The sequence below is a fragment of the Triturus cristatus genome, chromosome 7 (assembly GCF_964204655.1).
Source record: "Triturus cristatus chromosome 7, aTriCri1.1, whole genome shotgun sequence".
Classification (NCBI taxonomy): domain Eukaryota; kingdom Metazoa; phylum Chordata; class Amphibia; order Caudata; family Salamandridae; genus Triturus; species Triturus cristatus.
In genome coordinates this window covers 539,261,567-539,284,029 of record NC_140590.1, presented here as the reverse complement: position 1 = coordinate 539,284,029, position 22,463 = coordinate 539,261,567, and the positions used below count along the sequence as shown (strand labels likewise).

At 47.9% G+C, this 22,463-nt stretch overlaps 2 protein-coding genes across 2 annotated transcripts in view; one reads left to right on the top strand and one right to left on the bottom strand.

Annotated features, from left to right (window-relative positions):
- GALR2 (galanin receptor 2) overlaps positions 1 to 22,463 on the top strand; it is a 111,610-nt gene that overhangs the window by 72,349 nt on the left and 16,798 nt on the right. The window lies entirely within an intron of this gene.
- On the bottom strand, positions 20,425 to 20,743 carry LOC146810051 (large ribosomal subunit protein eL37-like). Its single transcript, XM_085616947.1, has one exon. It carries the CDS (start codon positions 20,731 to 20,733, stop codon positions 20,440 to 20,442), a length of 294 nt encoding a protein of 97 aa, XP_085473073.1. The 5' UTR covers positions 20,734 to 20,743; the 3' UTR covers positions 20,425 to 20,439.

The following is a 22,463-nucleotide window of genomic DNA, read 5'->3' as shown; positions in this document are numbered from 1 at the left end:
TGCGCGGCTTATCGAGCAGGAGGGACGCAATTCCACCGTGGAGAACGATGTGCCATCAGTGTTAGGCAAGAGCCTGTGCACTGCTTGGCTGTGTGCTCTCGGGAAGTGCCACCTCCCCCCACCTCTCCCCAGAGAGCCAGAGTTGGAGTCTGTCTCATAATCAGGCTGCAAGAGCACCAGGAAGAGTGGGAGGGGCTACAATGCCTCTTTCCTTCTTAGGAAGAAGACTTCAACAAGCCCAAACCAATATAATATCCTACCAAAAAAAATGCCAACTGCAGTGGACATCGAAAAGTACAAAAAAGCTAAAAAAAACACACACACAAAGGAGAAGGAGGCAAAGCGTGGGGGCACTAACACAACTGTGGTATTAAGAGAAGGTGGGAGGGAGGAATGCTATAGTAAAATCTAAGCAGTTATGGCACCAACGCAGAACAAAGGCAGACAGTAGCAGAGCAGGAAACCAAGAACAAAATAGTCCACCAAAGAACATATAAAGAACCATAGCATAATGAGACAGTACTTAGTCCCTGCTGCATGGGAGGAACTGAAGACTAAATGGAGGGACAAAGAGGCAGAACTGACCACTAGCAAGCAAGGAATTTTAAAGGACAGTGAAACAAACAAATCAGGGGGGTGGCTTTAAGCTCACAAGAGAAGTTACAACAGGTCTTGAATGCTAGCCCGTGGCTGGGGCTTAGAGATGATATGAATGGAGCAGGTCCAAGTGGGAAGCCGGCAGCACCAGAGCAAGCCCTACTCTTAAAAGCAGGAAGTCCCACAGGTGGTTATGATGCTGCCATGTTTTTGTAACCGCTGCTTCCATTTGATACTGCCAAAAAACAGAATATTGGTGCCAGGTGGACGAATGACAAAAAGATCTTTAAATACTTCAAGAATCTTGTAAGTGATGGTATGAAAGAAGCGATAAAGAAAATACAACAAACTGATTAAATAACTTACCATACGATTAAGGCGGCATTAGGAATCAAGTTTAATTGAAAGCCGAACGTTGACTATAAAAGATACATCTTCAACCAAGTCAGACAGCTGATTAAACAATGAATGAGTTTGCTGAAAGACTTGAGGCCCTCATCAAACATTGCAGGAATAATGAATTCAATGATGAAGAAGCCATCCATCTCAGAGTCGTAGATGGTTGCCTTTCCAATTAATTTAGACAATGTATGCTGCATGAGACACACAGTCTGGAGACAGTGCTCATGGCGGAGAGAGCTGAGAAACGTGCAGATCGCCAAGCTGCTGATATGGAAGCTGGAGTAGTCCACAGTGAATCTGCATTGGACATGAAAAGTAAGCAGAAGCACAGGGCCGGAGGCCACAAAGTGATGTCTCAAAGGAAAAAGATATTGTGTTTCTGATGTGGATTCTCCTTTCCACACAAAGGTAAATGTCCTGCCATTGGACAAACATGCAAGAGCTGCAGGAAAGACAACCATTTTGTAAAGGTTTGCAAAGCAAAAGAGAAAATGACTGCATCACTTCAAAAAGAGAAAATGGACACCCGAAAGTTTCAGAAATCCTCTAGCCATGCCCACACGACCAAGCAGGGACACCAATTGAGGCAAGGAGAAATTAAATTAAGCCAATCGTCATCAAATTCATGTTCCAAAAGTTCTTCAACGTCATTGTCGAGCGACAGCAAAGAAGATGGTTGTTTGATGATGGTGTTGACTAGTGAATGACGTGAGCATGTGGGTTTGGTTTCATGCAGGCAAAAGTCCAAGTCCAAGCGAGATCGCCACATGAAACAACCATGTCCCTTTGGACCATGCCCCAAAATCACATTAAAGGTGAATGGTAGTTCCATACCTTTTATCATCGATAGTGGTGCATCGATAAACATCATGCCGGCAGAGAAATACAATGAACGGTTGCCAGTGCCCCGGCTCGCACTTTCAAATACAACGGTATACACGTTGGCTGCCTCCATGCCATTGTAAGGTCAAGGATCATTTCTAGCAACCATGTGACACAAGAAGACGAAGGTTCAAGCGTCAATTCATGTTCTTAAAGGTACTTCATCAAGTGCATCTTTACTCAGTTTCATTACTGCTGCAGACATCGTTCTGATTTCCATTACCTATAACATAAATGCACATGCAGACATAGTAAGTCAGTTCACATCATTATTTCATGGACTGGAAAGCTTAAAACCATGCTCAACGATATCGTCAAATTGCTTTTCACTTACAGGAGGCTGTTGTGAAAGAGCTGGAAACGCTGTTAAAATATGACATAATTGAATGCTCTACTGGTCCGACACCATGGGTTTCACCCATAGTGGTAGTGCCCAAAAAGGACAGTGGAGGTGCCGTGACCATCTGCATTGACATGTCCAAGCCAACAAGTCAATTGAGAGAGAACAACATCCCGGTCCACACATTGCAGATATGATCACCCAGCTGAATGGTGCCAAAGTCTTTCCTCGTCTAGATCTGAACAAGGGGTATCATCAACTCAAACTGGAGGAAAACTGAAGGTACATTACCACCTTTTCGACCCATAATGGCTTGTTCAGTTATAAAAGACCACGTTTTAGGGTGTCGTCAGTGGCAGAACTTTTTCAGGATGTCATTTGCCACATAATACAGCCTGTACCACATGCTTTTAATTATAGTGATGATATCCTGGTATTCGGGGCCTCTCAAAAAAGAACATGACAAATCGCTTACACAAGTATGCCTCTTACTGGCTAATGCCAGCCTCACTTTGAATGCAGAAAAGTATGAGTTTCACCAAACGAAACTCAAATTCGATGGATACATTTTTCTGAAAAAGGAATGGCATCCGGCTAAAGTACAAGCCTTGTTATCCACTACAACACTACAAGATGTGACAATGCGGTGATCCTTCCTTGGCATGACCATCTACTGTTCTATGTATATTAGTGATTTTGCTACTGTCAGTGCCCCATTGCGAGACTTCACAAAAAAAGAACGCTGTGTTCAAGTAGTCGCCTGAATGTGACCAAAGTTTTAAGAAAATCAAAAATGCAATTGAGAATGCTACTGAAATGGCATATTTGATCCAAGACTCCTTACTGAGATTGTAGTAGATGCCAGCCCAGTGGGGTTGGGTGCAATCCTGGCTCATCACAGTGGACATGACAATGCTCAAAGGCACATTATGGCTTATGCGAGCCAGAGTCTGTGGTAAACCAGACCAAGCGTGCTTATTCCTAACCTGAGAAAGAAAGTTTAGCTGTGTTGTGGGCTTGTGAAAACTTCCAAATGTTCCTATATGGAAAACAGTTCACCCTTGTCACTAACAACCAAGCTTTACTTAGTATTTTTGAGAATCCGAAAGCCAAGATGTTCCCTTGCAAGAGGTGGGGGTTGCACATGCAAGCGTATGATTACACTATTTTGCATAGGCCAGGGAAAGATAAAAAATCCTGCTGGCTACCTTTTACAAGTGCCAGTAAAGTGTCACCAGAGGCGGTTTCTCTCTTGAGATGTTAGGGCATTGCTCCCCTGCTGCCCCCACCCCGAAATATACTTTAATTTTATAGTGTTTGCCTCTATGTCCTTTTAATTAAAGGCTTTCTTTTTCCCGGCCGCAGCGCTCTTTATTTAATTAGCAGGCCAGGTGTGTTCATGCATAACAGGGTGGAGCTTGACTAATAGAAAGAGTGACTTTAAAGGTGCAGCCTTGACATAGAGTGCGCATGTCGAGTTGGACTGGTGCCTTGCTGTGGCCAGCTCGACATGCGCACTTAAGGTTCCTACTACCTACACAGTGGTAGGGAGCTGGGGGTAATGCTGCCAAATCTCCCGGTTTCCCTAGGAGCACTGGGTTCGTCTTCCCAAACCAATCCTGGTTCTGTTCTTACACTGTTTACTAATAAACAGTAAGGGAACAGAATGTAGATTGGCTCACGGACACGCACACAAAGAGGCGCGGGGTGGGAGGGTCACAGAACAATGGCAAATCACCGTATGGCTTTATTTTGAAGCCAGGCAGTGATTGGCCATGTTCTGTAGTACATAATGCTCTCAAACCTTCACACCCAGCCCTGTTATGGTATTGTGTGCAGTGGTCAGAGCAGTGGAGTTATGTCCTGCTTCTCAGCCCATTGGGTGGCGGTGACGGTATTGGTATTGAAGATAAAAGTAAGTTTGCCTGTCACCAAGTTTATGGGTTATGCCTCTTTGTGCTAATTTTGGCTGTTCAGTTTAGGACTTGGGTTTATGCTTAGAGACTGAAACATCTGTTAGAAGAATATGTGGGTAAACGAAGGCCTGGCACCGTTCCATCTGCACCTGTGAATCACGAAGTGTCCCTGTAGCAAAGTAGATTCCTGCACACTCCCTATCTATTGGAAACCAAGCCTAGTGCACAGGACTTCGACGTTTGGAAGTGTGTACAGAGACCTCCAGGTATCCCAAGCTAGTTCATTTAGTCCTGGTCGTTTCCTTGTATTCCGACTCTTGTAACCCAGAATTTCTAAATGAAAAGGTTGCCTGAGGTGCGATGACGGGCAGATCACTTTTTGTTGCTACACAGGTCTTCAGTTGTTTCATGCTAAGTGTGACAGCTCATGCAGTCCTCGTTCTTTTTTTTTGTCTTTTTCAAGTTTTTGTTCCAAATTTCTAATGAAAGAGCTGACACTCGGTGTGATCTTCAGCATTACTTTTATTGCATTGTGTTTCGACATGTACATATTTCCCTATGGAAGAAATAGCTTGGTGTTATTGCATCTGGCTGGGGGAGTCTTCTTCACAGGGGCATCCAAGGGGCTCCTTCCGGCCACATTGCTTGCAGTTCTGAGTTTGCACGAAGCGGCACCCTGTGGCAGTCTCGCCTTCTCATACATATCGTGGCATTTGCATAGCACTGGGGATCACATAGGGAGCCAGTCTTGATGACCAACCTCAATATATCTTCGCATGCAGATGACTGACTGGACCATGTTGATGGAAGTTTAATGAATTGATTAGACAGGTCTAGTTTACTCCGAAAGCCCTAATTGATGTGAATGGGTGTCAGTCGGGTCGTAGATCCTTCAAATGTCAGGGTGCCTCATATAGCAAGTTTCGACTCCCCGGCATATTTTCTCACTAGTGCATGATAACAAATTCATTGATACTATAGCGACTTCCTCATCACTGCCAACCCTGACCCGTGGCTAGGTTGAGATAGAGCAAAAAAAACAAATGATGGATGGAATGCTGAATAAATCATTCACCTCCTGTCACAGATCTGGGTTTACTCCATTTTGTTTTGGCTCACCACGCCAGTTTGAACCTAGCAGCGTCTAAACTGGGGGTGGGGGGGGGGGGCGGTGAGCATAAAAACGATAGATTAAATCCAGATCTGTGACTGGGAGTGAAAGTTTGCATTGTTCAGCTTTCCGTCCATCATCTTTTCTCTGCCTAAGTGCAGCTGCATTACAGCCTGCATGGAGAATATGCCCAGATGGAGACGTTTCTGTCTGAGAGCCGAGCCGCTGCGCTCAGACCAACGTGATTGGTCAGGGGAGCCTGGGTGCTTACCAATCACAATGCTGCATTGCAGCGTTGTGATTGGTCAGGGGAGCCTGGCATTGCTTCCTGGTTCAGCCAAGTCTGATGGAGGAGAGACGCAGGACGCAGCGATAAGGTAGGTGGTTTTAATATATATTTTTTTTAAAGTCCCTCACATTAAACCTGGCAAACTGAGATCTTTGTACAAAAACACGAACCCAATGTCAGCTTTGTGTGGAGAATGAGAGAGACTCTGATACTCAACCTGGGCTGTTCGTCCACAATACCTCAGGGTGAAGGCATTAATCATACTGAACCCACCGTCCTGTATGCGGCAATATTTAAAACAATGTAAACTGGACGGCAATCGGCCACGCATCGCAGCAGTGGCAACGAGGGTACACCAAAACATGAGCAGAAGAGGAGACTAAAGTAATTAACAGGCTCAGTTAGAGCACAAAATAATTCACATAAAAAATGTAGCTTAGAGACCAAAACCAAACATGGCTACTTGATAACTCTAACATATTTAAGCATCCGAAGCCAGGTCATATGAAAGTATATATCTCAAATGAGTTCTTTGTTGGAGAGTTCGCTTAATCATCCCCATTTCGTAGGACCCGATATAAATGCCATCCTGACATGAAAACATGAAAGGATTTACCTGGTCCAGAGCGAAGGAAAAGAGAAGACACCATGGCAACGAGCATGCGCAAAAACAGGACAATAATCTATTGGAGGCACCAAGGGGCTTATTCAGTGCTTGAAATGGAAAAATGGAAGTGCAGGTACTCTGTACCAGGGTAACTGCTTGTTTCTAAGAAGTGCCAGTACTCTCCAATTAAAAGTATTAAGTGGGATATGTACAAGTGAAGTAGCGGAGAGTGTAGTTAGCCTGCTTGGCTTAACGCTGCGCTCTGCCACTTCTGTAACGCAAGGCTGCACCATATTTACAAGAATGTGGTGCAGTCTTGCGTTTCCCCCTGCGATGACGCTAAGTTTAGCAAGTTAGCACCAACGCAGGCACCCTTGCACCATAGTGCAAGGGTGTCTGCGTGCAGGGGAGGAATGTTTATGTGTAGGAAGGTGTCCCTTCCTGCACATAAACAATCCTAAAATGCCATTTTGTCACTGTCATGTGTATTGCTTCGTGCAGCACACATTAAAGTTACACAATGGCATTTTTTTTAAAAGCATTGTTTATGTACAGGAAGGGACTTCTTCCTGTACATAAACAATCAATGGCATTTTGGTTTTTCCAAGTGTGCTGCACAAGGTAGCACACATGCAAAAAGCAAAAACGGGGAGAATGCATTTCTCCTTGTTTTGCCAACCTAAGACCGGGTTTTACCTGGTCCTAATTTTGGCACTGCCTCCTATGTACGCCACCCTTGTACATAGGGGGCAGCCTCAAAATCAATGGGTGTTCCGGTGTAATGCCACCGCTACACACACTGCCCACGCCTTTCATGCTAAGCATAGCGTGAAAGGGGGCCTTATTTACAAGGCAGCGTTAAGCCACGTTAAGTGGCTTAACGCTGCCTTGTAAATAGGGCAAAGCCCCTATCGCCACCATAACGTTGGTAAAAGTGTTGTTGTGGTGGTGATAGGGGCTTGTACATATACCCCTAGGTCTCTCTTGAGAAGTGCCGGTACTCTCCCTCGCAAAATAAAAAAGTGCTGGTACTCCGTACCGGGCAGTACTGGCCCATTTAAAGCACTGGGTTTATTTATAAGACCCTTGGGCCATCGGTGCATCACTTTTTATATGGGGGAAAGTGACACATCGGCTTATAAATAAGCCCCAAAGTTTCTGCGCTATAAAATAGTGACTCTGCACCAATCCTGTTTTATTTACCCGAGAGTTGTCTAAAGTTCATAGATATAACTCAGTTTTTTTCCAACTTAATGCATAAACTTTAAACAGAAGAGTTCGGAAACAATTAACAGAGTTTGCCTATCTCTTTTTCTGTCCAGTGTTTATGCATTAACTCCGAGTAATCCCAATTTCAATGTTTGAACATTAGACACCACAAGGTCAAAAAAACAGATGATCAGATTCCCATCGAGTCATCATAACATGGCCCTGAAATCCTTTGCGGTCATGGAAAACTGGAAGAATCTACAAAACAAGCCAATATTTAATTTGGTTCCACTCCATAGCAGCAGGAGCCCTGCAGTCATTCAACATGAAGCTAAGTACAGGTAAGCAATGAAAGCATTCTGCGGTGCCCAGTGAAAGCAGTGAAAAGACCTGGGCCCATAATATATAATGGGCGTGATATCGTTTTATGCACCATAGTGCACCTTTAAGCAGGAGCGCTGGGTGCAAACAGGGACAGTGTGCCCTATCACAATCAATGATCTGCCGCCAGGGGGCGGGCGAGAACTCGCAGCTGCCCTGGGAGAACAGCATTCAGTGAAATACCAAATGCATGCTTACAGTGTTTCACAGTGCAGGCAACAGCTACTGACACTTTATAGAGGGAGCCCCCTTTTACTCCTCCACAGGCTGCCCTTATGGGGTGCATTGATTGTGCACCACTTCTTTCTGTTGCACTGGCAGTGCCCTTCTTAAGGGCCTGCTTGCCTCTGCACCCACTTCTGGAATAGGGTGCGGGCACTAAGGCACAGTGATTCCTTCATTTGCATGGGGCCACTCCGCCATGCAGGAGAGGGAACGCCTTTTCACGATAGCACTGGTGCTACATATGCACCAGCACTATCAGAGTTACACGAGGCCACACAAGTGTCTTCAGCCCCTTCTGTAATATCATTGTGCCGTGGGGGCGCACAAAGCCAGCGCATGCGCCCGTTGTTCCTCAAGCAATGCCTGAAATGGCCCCTGGCACTCTCAACAGTAGCAGCAACCGATGTGTCTCTGATGAGAACAAGACAATAAAGGAAACAGTCAATTCGGTTGAAAGGATCATGCCCTCATAATCAAATGTACACTTAAAGGATATTCCAGGAAACTGATCTGGCTTGATGAGTATGTGTGTAAAAACTCCACAGGTCCCATTACAAGAAATATGAAACTCTTGCTGTTTTTAGCAAGATATAAACTGCATCACTTAACAACAGAAAATAAGGTTTTTCAGCAAACATTGTAAAGTTTGCTTACACATTTAATGGATATGGTTGCAGTGAAAAGTGGTTAGTAAAGCTGCTTTTCATTGTCTCTCTTTTCCTGCCCAAACCAGACAGGAGGTGCTATCAAAGGGCAGGGGCATGGGGTGGATTTGAAAAACAGAAGAAAATAAATAAAATGGCAGCTGGGGAAGGATGGGGTAAGCAAAGAACAAGTTGGGTGGAGTGGATATGAAGGAGGAAACAGCACGTAAGGGAGTGAGCAAGAAAACACATGCACTCTTATGGAGTGCTGAAAGAAAGAAACGTACCATGATTGTAAGTAGTGGAAAGATACTTCATCCAATCAAAAGGATGGTAATAAAACCACTATGCACAGGGGGTGGCAAACACAAGAGGAAGGTATGCCATTGAATAAGAAGAAAGCAAATGAGATTGACCAGAAAGCCATAAAATGGTAAACAATGGGCTGGCCCAAAGCCCACTGTAAATTTGGTATTTTCAATAAAATGTAATTGACAACAGTCTACTAAAAGCTGTCTCTCAGTGAACCAAAAACTGCAGTCCCTATTTCTTACATATTAGCAAAAGAAGAACAATCAGTAATATCATAGTGAAACTTTTATCTGATAAAATGACTCTTTCCTAGCCTCCAAAGTGATACCTACCCACTTTGGGCATTTTAAAGATGGCTGAAGTCTTCAGCCACACTAAACTTGGCTCTGAGGGTTGGGTGTATGTGTGTTGGGGGAGTGTACTGTGGAAGTCCTAGTGTCCTCCCACATCTAAAACTAAAATCAGTTTTAGGCAATCCCTAAACCCCCAATAAATTCATGGACATAAGTCTGGTTGGACACAGCAGAGCTTTCAGCAACCAGATAGCAAACAAACACGGATTGTTTTAGCATTCTTTTTTCTCTTTTGAAGTGCGCCTCCAATGTCATATGAAAAACTCCAGCAGGTATTGACACGCCAGCAAAATCTGACACTGTGGTGTCAATAAGAGGCCCACTGTGATGGAGGCCAGTCTGGCTGGTGAGACAATAGAAGGGTGCAGGCCTGGGTGTTAGCTACATCTGCTTGTGACATGGTAGGCCTCTATGAGATTAATTTAGTCCTTGGGCCCAGCCCAAAGGCCGTCCTGTCAGGGACACAACAACCTCCCCACATCCATGGTCTTTAGTCTCTGTCCTGGGAGCAAGTTCACATCTCATTGACGCCCACTGATATGCTGAAATCACTATCTGGCAGAAAGGAGAGAACAAAATGAAGATTTATCTTCCAGGAGTTTCGGGCAGGGGAAAGGTGACTTTAAGAAAGCCATCTTTAAAAAATATGTATTACTAATCCGAAGTGAATTGGGATTGTAATACATATTTCAAAAAGTCCAAAAGTTGAATTTGTAGCTGTTTCTTAGGCAGAGATAATATTTATTAAACTTAATATTGGTTCCCTATGCTTTCCTATGGAACAGCCAATCCTGCTACATTAAAAGTATCTCTGAGATGCTGGTCACTGTTAGGACATGTTTAACATTAATTTTTACATGTCTTACTTTTAAATACTTTGCACACTGTTTTAATCAATCAATCAATCAGGGGTCTGTAAAGCGTGCTACTCACCCGTGAGGGTCTCAAGGCGCTGGGGGCGGGGGCAGCTCCTGGTCAGTCGAAGAGCCAGGTCTTGAGGTCCTTCCTGAACGTGTGCAGGGTCGGGGCACGTCTGATGTTCACCGGGAGCTCGTTCCAGGACCTGGCTGCGATGTAGGAGAAGGCTTTTCCGCCTGTTCTGTTTCTGCGGATGCGGGGGACCTCAGTCAGGGCGAGGTCGATGGAGCGGAGGTTCCTCTTGGGTACGTGGAAGGATACTCTGTTGCTGAGGTATTTGGGTCCGATGTTGTTGAGGGATTTGTAGGCGTGGGTGAGGAGTTTGAAGGTGACCCTCTTCTCGACAGGGAGCCAGTGGAGGTCTGGTGTGTGCTGGGTCATGTGTTTGTGACGCGGTGTCCAGAGGACGAGTCTGGCTGTGGCGTTCTGGATGATTTGGAGTTTATGTAGAAGAGTTCTGTTGTTTTCCGGCGTATAGGGCGTTGCCGTAGTCCAGTCTGCTGGTTATGAGCGCGTGGGTGACGGTCCTTCTGCAGTCTGGGAGATCCATTTGAAGGTCTTGCGGAGGATGCGCAGGCAGTTGAAGCAGGTAGAAGCGACACGCTGATCTAGCGGTTCATTGAGAGGGAGGAGTCGAGGATGACACCAAGGTTTCGTGCGTGGTCTGTAGGGGTGGGTGGATTCCCAAGGGCGGGGGGCCACCAGGGGTTGTCCCAAGCGGAGGTGCAAGGCTCGAGGATGAGGATCTCGGTCTTCTCTGAGTTGAGCTTCAGACAGCTGTCTTTCATCCAGGCTGCCACGTTCTTCATTCCTTCCTGCAAGCAGAGTCTGGTGTCTTCGGGATTCTTTGTGAGTAAGAGGATGAGCTGGGTGTCGTCGGCGTAAGATACAATGCTGAGCCCATGCTGTCTGATGATGGTAGCGAGGGGGGCCATGTAGACGTTGAAGAGCGTGGGGCTGAGCGATGATCCTTGGGCTACTCCGCAGTTGATATCGGTGGGTTCAGAGAGGAAGGGAGGGAGTCTGATCCTCTGGGTTCTGCCGGAGAAAAGGATTAGATCCAGTCGAGGGCGGCTCCTTGTATCCCCTCGTCGTGAAGTCTGGTTGCGAGCGTCCGATGTGAAACGGTGTCGAAGGCTGCATAGAGGTCTAAAAGGATGAGGGCCGCAGTGTGTCCCTGGTCGAGTAGCATGCGGATGTCGTCAGTGGCAGCGAGGAGCGCGGTCTCGGTGCTGTGGTTGCTGCAGAATCCAGACTAGGAGGCGTCTAGGATGGAGTTCTCTTCGATGATGGCGGTCAGCTGGGTGTTTATGAGTCTCTCGGTGACTTTGACCGCGAAAGGGAGGAGAGAGATGGGCCACTAGTTTTTCAGGCCTGTTGGGTCGGCCGTTGGTTTCTTGAGGGGTTTAACCTCCGCTCATTTCCAGTTGTCTGGGAAGATGGCGGACATGAAAGAGGCGTTGATGGTCCGTCCTAGTTCAGGTGCGATGGTGGCGGTGGCCCTGTGGAATATGTGTGGTGGGCAGGGGTCTGTTGGGGCTCCTAAGTGGGTTTTCTTCATGGTTGCGGTGATGTGTTAGATGGTGGCGGGATTCCAGGCCGTGATGATTGGTTTGTCGGCAGCGTTGGGGGGGGGGGGTGGTGTCCGGCGTCTGTTCGCTGAAGGACTTTAATTTTCAGATGGAGGTAGGAGCTGAGCTTGTCGCAGAGTTCCTGGGAAGGTGTGACGTCCATGGCTTCGCTGGGGGGTTTTGTGAACTGATGTATGACGTTGAACAGTTCCTTTGTGTTGGTCGCGTTGGTCTGGATTTTCTCTCTTATGAAGGTCCGTTTAGTTTCTCTAATGTGTTGGTGGTATTCCTTCAGGGTGCTCCTGTGGTTGTCCCGTGCTTCTGTGGTTTTCTTATTACGCCAGGTTTTCTCTAGGCATCTGCAGGAGCGTCTGGCTTCTTGCAGTTCCGTGGTGAACCAGGCGGCCTTCAGAGGGCGTTGTTTGGTGGGGTGGCGGAGGGGTGCGAGCTTGTCGGTGCAGCGGGAGACCCTTCGGTGAAGTTCAATGGCTGCGTAGTTGGTATCGGTCGTGATACTGGGGGGGTTTTGGAGGAGGGTGGTGTTGAGGTGTTCCTCTGTGACCTTGCTCCAATTCCTTTGTGGCGGGCGCGGGGCGGGCTTGGGTGCGGTGGTGGTGTTGGTGTTGAAGGTGAAGTGGACGCAGTGGTGGTCCATCCAGATGGGCTGGGTGGTGTGACTGAAGCGGATGTTTGTCCCTCTCGCGAAGATAGGGTCGAGGGGGTGTCCAGCTCTGTGAGTGGGCGTGTTGACCAGTTGCTTCAGTCCGAGGTTGGCGAGGTTGTCGAAGAGAGTGGTGGAGTCAGGGTCGTTGCAGTTGTCGAGGTGGAAGTTCAGGTCCCCGAGTAGAATGTAGTCCGTGGAGGTGATGGCGTGGGGTGCGGTGAGCTCGGCGATGGTAGCTGCGGAATGGGAGCGAGGTCCCGGCGGTCTGTAGATGAGGGTGCTGCGTAGCGTGTTCCTGGAGCTGGTCTGGATCTGGAAGTGGAGGTGTTCTGTGTTGGAGTGGGGGTCATTCGTGCTGGATGTGGAGAGTCGGAGGGGGTCTTGTGTGCAATGGCGAGTCCTCCTCCTGGGTGGTGGGGGCGGTCCTTTCTCTGGATTTTGTAGCCATCGGGGATGGCAGTGGCGATGTCGGGGCTGGAGGTGGCGTTGGTCCAGGTTTCCGTGAAAAAGGCGATGTTGGGCGAGAGGGAGTCGATCAGGTCTCAGATCTCTACGCCGTGTCGGTGCAGGGAGTGCACGTTGAGGAGGATGCAAGTCAGGGGTTCGGCGGTGCGTGCATCAGACGGGCCATTGGTGGTTGTGGGGGTTTTGTCGATGGTGAAGGATCTGCGGCAGGGTCTGCACAAGAACTGTCTGTGGGTGGTGTTCGGCGAGGATCTTACGCAGGTGGTGTGTCTTCCGGGATGGAGTGCAAGGAGGGTGGTGGAATCGTGGCGGTGGGGCCTGGGAGAGCCATGTTTCCTGGCGCTAGCCACGAACGGGCACAGATGGGCTTGCCTTAGGCGTACCTTCGGAGCGCCAGTGGCGCGCCCGCTGCGCGTCCGCTGCGCGTCTGCGCAGCAGCCGCCATAAAGGGTGGAATAAGAGGAGGGAGGTGGGAGCGGGGCTATGTCAGGGGGCGTGGCCGCAGGGGCAGCAGCAGCGGGAAGAGTGACCACAAAAATACAGCGGGGAAGTCACAAGAATACGGGGGAATCACAATAATATAGTAAGTACAATAATGACACAATAGGCACAAATAAGCAACAATGCGGATTTAAAAGAAGGAACGGCAGGCAAGTGGAGAAAACCTGAGGCACTGGGCCGGGCTGGCGGTGCGAACCCTGCTCGTGGAAGGGCTCTGTACTGGAGTGCTGGCCTGGACCTGGGGTCAAGGCTTCACACGCGCTCCCCCGCAGCAGTCGCCATAAAGTAGGGGAAGGGGGCGGGACCAGAGAAGGGAGGCGGAGCGGGGCTGGGTCGGGGGGTGGGGCCGCAGGGGCAGCAGCGGCGGGAAGAGTGACCACAAAAATACAATGGGGAAGTCACAAGAATACGGGGGAATCAGAATAATACAGTAAGCACAATAATGACACAATAGGCACAAATAAGCAACAATGCGGATTTAAAAGAAGGAACGGCAGGCAAGTGGAGAAAACCTGAGGCCCTGGGCCGGGCTGCCGGCGCGAACCCTGCTCATGGAAGGGCTCTATACCGGAGCGGCTGTGAGGCGGAGCTGCTGCTGGGGAGAGTGCTGGCCTGGACCAGGGGTCAAGGCTTCACCCCTGGGGTAATGGGCAGTAAGGATTACTTAGGGAAGATTTATACATATTTAAAAGGAGGGTTTTAGGTCTGTCAAAAGGGGTTATTTTTACAGCTTGAATTTGCAGTTTAAACTTGCACAGTCAGGCGTCTAGTGGCAGGCCTGTTGCCATATTTGAATTGCCTCTGTAGTGGGTGGCACAATGAGTGCTGCAACCCACTCATGACATTTAACTTACCGTCCCTGGGTACACCTTGAGCACCATTTTCTAGGTACTTGTAGGTAAGTTAAGTATGCCAATTAGGGGCATGCCAATTTTACCATGTTGAAAGTTCTACAGCCAACAAAAATAGGGTTCAGCAAAAAGGCAAAAAAATCAGGGTAATCTTGCATGAAGGGCAATTTCCAACAGGGTAGTTTTAGTGTTTTTTGCATGCACACTGTGCTCCACCCTCTTGCACCTCTAGCTCACATAGGGACCCCCTGTCCTCTTTGACCATCCTTTAAAGTGTTCTTTCTTCTATGAGAGGTTGTTGTCCACACCACTGGTGAATGATGTGAGGAGTAACCCTATTATGAAACATGTCACCTAAGAGTGGCTGAGGGTTTCCCTACTAAACAGATGGATTTGTTAAGAAGACAGAGATGCAAACATTGGTAGACCCATACTGTCAAGAATCCCACCAGATCTGACAAGCAGCTCATGCAGAGTTGGCAGCACAAGCTGATTTCTCTTCTCAGTCTGGGTCTGTGGAGATCCACCCTGATAGGGGAGAAGGATGTTGGCACAGGCAAAGCACTGCCTGCGTTTTCCCGCCTCTCTAGGGTTAATGAAGCGGAATAGGGCGGCTGATACTGCTAACTACCATTCTCCAGCGGTGCCCAGGTCTCCGGAGACCCAGGTGAGGGGGCAGAACAGAAGGGAAGCGAGCACTTCCTATGGTGATGGCACAACAGCACTGTGACGTCACTGCAGTCAATAACCAGATTTTGATCCAGTAATTCAAGAGATTTGCTTCTTATGGAACCCATACAGAACAAATAAGATTAATAATTAGTTAACCTATTTAGTAATGGATGTTCATAATAGACAAGTAGAATGTGCCTCTCCTGCATAGACTAGGCATCTCCTTGGAACAGTGGTTCTTCCCTGGGTAGAATATCACCCTACCGGATGGAATGGTTCTCAATGTGGGTAGCCGTATCCGAAGTAGAAAAGCCAACCTCTTAGTAGGGTTCATACAGGCAGCTTCTTCTGAGTGGAATATCAAACTCCCAGGTTGTATGAATGCAATCACCAGTCCCTGGTGGAATGGCAGTCTCCTGGGTAAGTTGTCTATGACCTGGGTAGAATGACCCTTTCACAGGAAGAACGGCCTTTTCTTGGTCTTCAGCATAATGAGCATATGCCAGGTGGAATGCCTTCTTGTCAGCAGATGGCCCTGTGCGTGGTGGAATGGCAGCCACTCCTCAATGTTACTGGTCCTCTCCTGGGTACAATTCCTCTATTTCAGTCAGACTGGCCCTCTGCCCGCTAGAATGTCCTTCTCCCTAGGAAATGGCCCTCTGTAGAGTAGATTGCCCCTATCATCGGTGGAATATCGCTCTACCAGGTGGAATGTTTCGCTCCTTCTAGAATGGTCCTCTCTTTATACTACAAAATCATACCACTTCTACCAGCTGGAACTGCCTTCTCCTCAGCAAAATGTCACAGTCTTGGCTGCAGCGGCTAGTGGCTAGTGGCTTTTTCATGACTGGACTTTGCCTCCCTGTCCAAGGTGGAATAATCTTCTAATGATCTTTCAAGTGCTCCCACTCCGACCCTCCAACTCCGTCCGCTGCCTATTGACTACGTTCTCACTATACAACTGACACCTACATGCGAACAAAGAGGGACATGAGATAGCTTGAAACTGCCACACAGATGCTACCACATCCGTTCTATTGAGAACATATTTCCACACAGCTATCGCAGTGTGCGATAGATGCGTCAGAACCCAAGGACTGCTCAGGATTTTCAAAAAGCGCCTAGATGCCATACTAATGGCAGATTACTGCTCTCTATACAAACGTACCTGTCAACCTGGTGACTCTCCAATGAGGGCTAGATCCCATATTTGAGAGGGTGAGTTCATTAAATTGGGTAGAGAATACACATTTCTAAAAGGTGACCCATAGAAATCTATGGCGGCGTTTTGTTTGTCAGGAGGGTGAATAAGAATGAAAAGAGGAAAAACTCTCCTCACCCAAATGAGCGGAAGCTGGCAGGTATTTACAAACGGCAAACAGTAACCACAACAGTAGGGCCTAGAGAAGAAAAATATACTCCCTAGCAGCAGGACAGCAACGCTCAGGCCCCTACAAGTCACTCTTGGCTGTAGCGGCTATCAATCAATCAATCAATCAATCAATCAAAGCATTTATATAGCGCACTAGTCACCCAGAGGGTCTCAAGGCGCTAGGGGACGGGGGTCCGCTACTGCTCGAACAGCCAGGTCTTGAGTTGCTTCCTGAAGGCGAGGTGGTCCTGGGTCAGACGGAGGTGGGTCGGGAGGGAGTTCCACGTCCTGGCCGCGAGGAAGGAGAAGGACCGTCCCCCTGTGGTGGCTCTTCGGATGCGGGGGACGGTGGCGAGGGCGTGGCCGGTCGATCGAAGCTGGCGTTTGGGAGCGTAGAAGTTGAGGCGGCTGTTGAGGTATCCTGGGCCTTGGTTGTGGCCCTTTCATGAGTGAAACGTGCTTCCCTGCACAAGCGGGAATGATCTGGTAATGCATGGGAGCCTGCAATTCCGGCATAAAATCCTGTCTCTAATTTCCTTATTCTAGTCAAGTTGTGATGTCTTTAGTCAGCTGTAACAATAAAATGACGTAACAGCTCAACTTCAAAAAGTTATTGTAGTTGAGTTGCGGCTTAATAATTCCTGCGGCCTGAGCAGGCAGCCAAGATGAAAGGCAGGTCCCAGAACATAATAACATCTGCAGCTTAAATAATGAAGTGGAAAAGGGTTTTCTTTGTTCTTCTGGGGTTTTTTTTCTAAGACAACAGAGATCAGCAAAAAGGAGATACTTATGGCAGCATGTTTCGTTTTTGCCTTTGCATGTTTCTAGGCATTCTGAGTGACAACGTTTTTAATCCGAATTATGTTAACTTGATCCTAATATCTTTTTGCAACAAATTGTTAACTGTTTTTTGGTGTGTTTAGTTTTGCACCACTGAGTGCGCTTTTATTCTTCATTACTGCAACCATGCAATTGCTTTCATATGCATGATAAAGACAACAAGGTTTTAAGAGGTTTGTGGGAAGGGAGAGAGTGTCAGCAAACATTTTAAGGAATAAAATACTTTCGGTCATGTGTTAAAAGGATACTGCAAGTCACCTTGGAGTACTATGGCCGCATAAATCAGCTCAGCTCGGCTTTGGCCTCACTCCTCTAGGTGGTCAGTGTCCTCATAATGTACACCAGGGTGTACTTTACTCCATATCCAAGAGCCGCGGGGCTCTCGTGCCCGTGCAGACTGCTGCAGCAGCGCACAGCCTGCCATAGTCCGAGGCAGCCCACACTCACCTCACGATGACAGCTTCTGGTAATTGGCTGTGTGACCGCCACCAGGCTCGAGAGACTCCAGATTAATTACCTTGGATCGGATCTGAGCTCTGAAGAAATATGAAGGGGGAGGAGGGGGAGGCGAGGGGACAGTCTGACTTTTCGTGCTAGAAAAGCTTCCTGTGCTTAAAAGGTAAGAACACGAGAAGTTTTACCCAGCAGAGCTTAGGACGGTAAAAAAAAAAAACACACGTCTGCAGACCTAAATCCCGGGATCTGGCTCGACTTCACTCGCGTATCCCTCTGGAAGCGCAGACTCTGTCCAGGTAGGGCCGCGAGGACATTTCAAGCCTTCCCCCCACTCCGACCCTCGTACTCCGTGCGCTGCCTCTCAGCTACGCTCTCACTATATACATATCACATGCATGCACACCAGTGTTAGAAGTGGGGGGGAACGGAAGGGCACGGCGTGCCCCTACTTTTAAAAATTATGCTAGTCCGTTCCCCTACTTCTTGATGTAAAAAAAGCGTCCCGGGACTGCCCTAATTCAGGCCCGGTTCTAGAAGGGCTTGAAGGCAGGCGCGAAACGCCATGGGGCTCAAAGTGCTTCAAAGCCCCCCCACCTCCTCCGTCGTGTGTGTGCGCCCCGGCGCGCACACACAGACAGTTTTCTGAGATTATCGCAGCCGCGCCCGAGTACTTCACAGGTCTTTAAAAGACCATTTACATGTTAACGAGGCTTTGTTTATTTTTCACCCCTTCATCTCCACATGGCGAAAGGCGACAAATCCTTTCTTAGGCCGCGGTAACCTTTGCCTACTGTCCTGCTGCGTGGATATTCTTTTTCTATGCAGCGCAGGAGAGAAGACGTTTGTTTCTTTTGATTCACCTTTCCCAACCCCTGCAGCTGCTTATCACTTCAGGCTGCGACACTAAGATTGACTAGTGGAGTAGGTAGGAGAATGTTTCACTATTTGTTTTTCTTTTTAAATTCTGCACAGGCGCAGCAGGACACGTACTTCGTGTGTGCTTCATTTAATCCGTTTTTTATCATTATCATGGCCGATGCAGGACAACAATAAGTCAATAAAAAAATGCCCCGATAACGCTGGGGATTAATGATCCTGCTGGAGAGCGATCATTTCTCTGTTAGTAGTTAAGTGCAGATGAACTGTATTTTATGCGGAATCTCAGTGGGTTACTGTCATTGTGACAGAGATCCTTGTGTTACTTGCAGTTCAGAAGTTACAATCCTAACATAGGACAGTGACCAATGAACTGTCATCAAAGAGCTGTATGCAAACCTGAATGGTATAGTTAGAACTTCGCGTTTTTTGTTTTGTGATATAGTTAGAACTTCCCCAGTCTTTCATTATTCTAATGTTGCTAAAATGAGTATCTTTGGGCAGATATACATTTTTATCAGTAAAGCCAACCCCCAACCACTGGAGTACTCTTTAAATCCTGAGTTTGTGCTTCTCCAGACCACACCCTCTTAAAATATACTGCCCACCAGTATGGATGACATGTGATTCATACACCTTGTAATCCTCATTGGTTTATGTGACATTCCCTGTAGGCTGATTTACATACTTGTGTGATTCGTTGTCTCTGTATAATGTGTGCGTGGTGTAAAGTACTGACACACACTACACTGATATGAGTAGCGCTACACAACAAATGAAATGCATATGAGAGAGGGGCTACGTAAAGATGAGGGGCACTGTTGGAGGGTGGCAGTGAGGGAATCCGAGGAGGAGGTAGTGGGAGTGGCTATGGAGCGATGAGGGGCACTGTTGGAGGGTGGCAGTGAGGGAATCCGAGGAGGAGGTAGTGGGAGTGGCTATGGAGCGATGAGGGGCACTGTTGGAGGGTGGCAGTGAGGGAATCCGAGGAAGAGGTCATGGGGGGGAGGGGGGAGCTAGGGAGAGATGAGGGGCACTGCTGGAGGATGGTAGTGAGGGATTCTGAGGAGAAGGTCATGAGGGGGAGGGGCTACAGCGAAATGAGGGGCACTGGTGGAGGGTGGCAGTGAGGGAATCCGAGGAGGAGGTCATGAGGGGGAGGGGCTATGGGGAGATGAGGAGCACTTGTGGCGTATGGCAGTGATTATTGGTGTGGCGCCAAAAAAGACTTTCGCATCAGCGCTAAAGCCGGCCTTGTCATGGCCTTTCTGTTTTTGTTTATTTAATTAGCAGTCGGGTCATAAGGGCTACTGTGGAACATACTTTAAAGTGTGTGCTAATTATATTTACTGCTATATTCAATGTTTTAAGTTTGAAGGTGATTTTACTAATGTTTTTACTGGGAAAAATGAAAGTGGAGCCCGATGGTGCCTGATATGGGGCTGGGGCCCAAGGTCAGCTGTGAGATAAGGTGCACTGGAGAGGAGTAGTGGATAATCAAGCCTGTAAGGGAGTGCGTTGCGGAGTCTTGTGTCAGGTGGAGGTAGCAATGAAGAGGGATCCTCCATGAAGGCTCGAACAGAGGGAGCCCAAGTAGTGTCACTTGCCTGATACTACCACCTCAGAAACCTCCTCTTCCCATCAAAGGAAAATTACATAGAAAAAACAGTTTTTGAGAGTGATAATATTTAGAAAGAGATTTGGAAAAGTGTGCGATTTACTGGGCCTTGTAAGACTAAGAAGAGATAAAGGAGGGCCCGGAGGATTTGCAGTCTGGGTGTTTCTACTCCCAAAATAATTTTGAAAAAAAAACTATAGGGTCAAATACTGCATTTTATTTTCAACACCCCATTTTTACACAAATTCTCTCAAAAGCCATTACTGTGCCAAGACAACATCCCCAGGAGTTGACCACATTTTTTTTCAAGATGCACAATAAGTTCCTCCCATAAGTGGCATATTTTTATTTTATTTTAACAAAATATTTATGAGGAACTGGATGCTGCAACTGCTGCCCTCTTCAGTTTTGGTGTAGTGCCCTCACGGAATCCATTCCTGAATCTACGGTAGACAACCTTTAAGTGTCTCATACGGCCGGTACCTGTGGTGTTGCGTCTCTTAGCGTTCACACTCCAGTTATACTTTCTCTTGCGCTTGGCGGGATATCCGCACTTGCCACAGGTACATTTCTGGAGATGGTACGCCTTTGATCCACAACGACGACACAGTGTGTGCGTCTTGTTTCGACGTTTACCAAACGATGACGTTCCCTTCGTCATCTTGCCACAATGGCCGATACGATAGATAAGTAAATATTTACCTCCACTTTGCCAAGGCCTGTGTTTTGTCCTGCTTGCTCACATGTTATCTCACTCAGGCTCACTACCCCCATTATTCATTCTCATTCACTTTCCCTTTTACTCAAAATTGCTCACTTGCACTCACTCTTCAACATTCGGTATCACATTCTCACTCACTCAGTCTCACCACTTTTTCCTACTCTGATTACCTCATTCTAACTTACAGTTTCACTTACTATACGTGACTCCTTCTCACTCACTTTCTCTCACTTTCATCGACATACACTCTTTCACTCATGCTCAGTTACATTCAGGCACTCAATCATTCACACCCACATTTACTTACTCGCACTCATTCTTCTTTGCAGGACACTTGAATACCTATGTGCTATACTATGTTTGAGCAGCTAGCTGGCTGACATGAATAAGAATTATTTATTTATTTATCTCACTTGTAAAGCGCACTCTCACCTAACAGGCATCCTGGCGCTGACAATCAAGAGTGCACAATTTGTGGATAAGAAGGAGCCCTTGTGGGTTTCCGTGAGTCAGATCAGATTCTCTTGAAGAGTTCCTTTCTCTAACACTCTCCTGAGGTGGAAAGCCGGGAGCGCTGCTAATCGTTTTTTTTTTTAAATTGTACAGTCCTGTGTTGTTTTTACTTACTTGCACTGACGCCAGGATTCCAGGCGGACTCTTGACCCCCTGACAGCCATTCTTGTCACTGCCACGGGGAATCCTCCCTCGCTGCCGCCATCATCAGCGAGCGAGCTAGCTCCGCCCACTTCGCCGGCCACGCCCCCCTCTCCAGGGTAAAAGGGCGCGCTGGTCTCTCACGCATCCATTCTAACACTCTCCTGAGGCGGAAAGCCGGGAGCGCTGCTAATCGTTTTTTTAAATTGTACAGTCCTGTGTTGTTTTTACTTACTTGCACTGACGCCAGGATTCCAGGCGGACTCTTGACCCCCTGACAGCCATTCTTGTCACTGCCACGGGGAATCCTCCCTCGCTGCCGCCATCATCAGCGAGCGAGCTAGCTCCGCCCACTTCGCCGGCCACGCCCCCCCTTTCTCTTTCTTCCTCCCCCTATAAAACAATGTGCATGGGCCGGAAGCGCAGCGGACGGGCGCAGCGGGCGCGACGAAGGCGCGCCTAAGGCAAGCCCGTCTGCGCCCGTCCGCGGACGTCCGGGGCTAGGGGCATGTCACTCTGCCCAATCATTCATCTATTCCCCCGCCCAACTCCGTAGCCTCCAGGGCCCATGGTCTCTATCAGCCACTACCTGTTCTCTTATTTCTTCTCTTGGCTTGTCTCCCACTCTTTCCCCCGCTACCCTTCCCCCTCACCATATCCCCTCTCCCCTCCCGGTGGATGATGTTAACTCTAGACTACCCAAAACCCTCTTGGTTTACTATTTAAACACCCGGTCTGCAGTAGCCCACTCGCATGAACTATCGGTGCTGCTAGACCTTCATGCACCAGATCTTCTCTTCTTAACAGAAACATGGTTTTGCGATGACTCTCTCCCCGTTCTATTGGCCACTCTCCCAGCCCCTTATTACGCTATACGTGCGGACAGCCATAACGGTAGAGCTGGGGGCGGCGTTGCGGTCATCACTCGAACTGACCTCCCCTTTCAAACTCTCTCCTTACCAGATATTGCCACTACGGAGTACCTGGCTATCCGTACCACTTCTATTACACCTCCT

Excerpts from the sequence above, each read along its gene's own strand:
- LOC146810051 (XM_085616947.1), bottom strand. The coding sequence starts at position 20,733 with ATGACGAAGGGAACGTCATCGTTTGGTAAACGTCGAAACAAGACGCAC.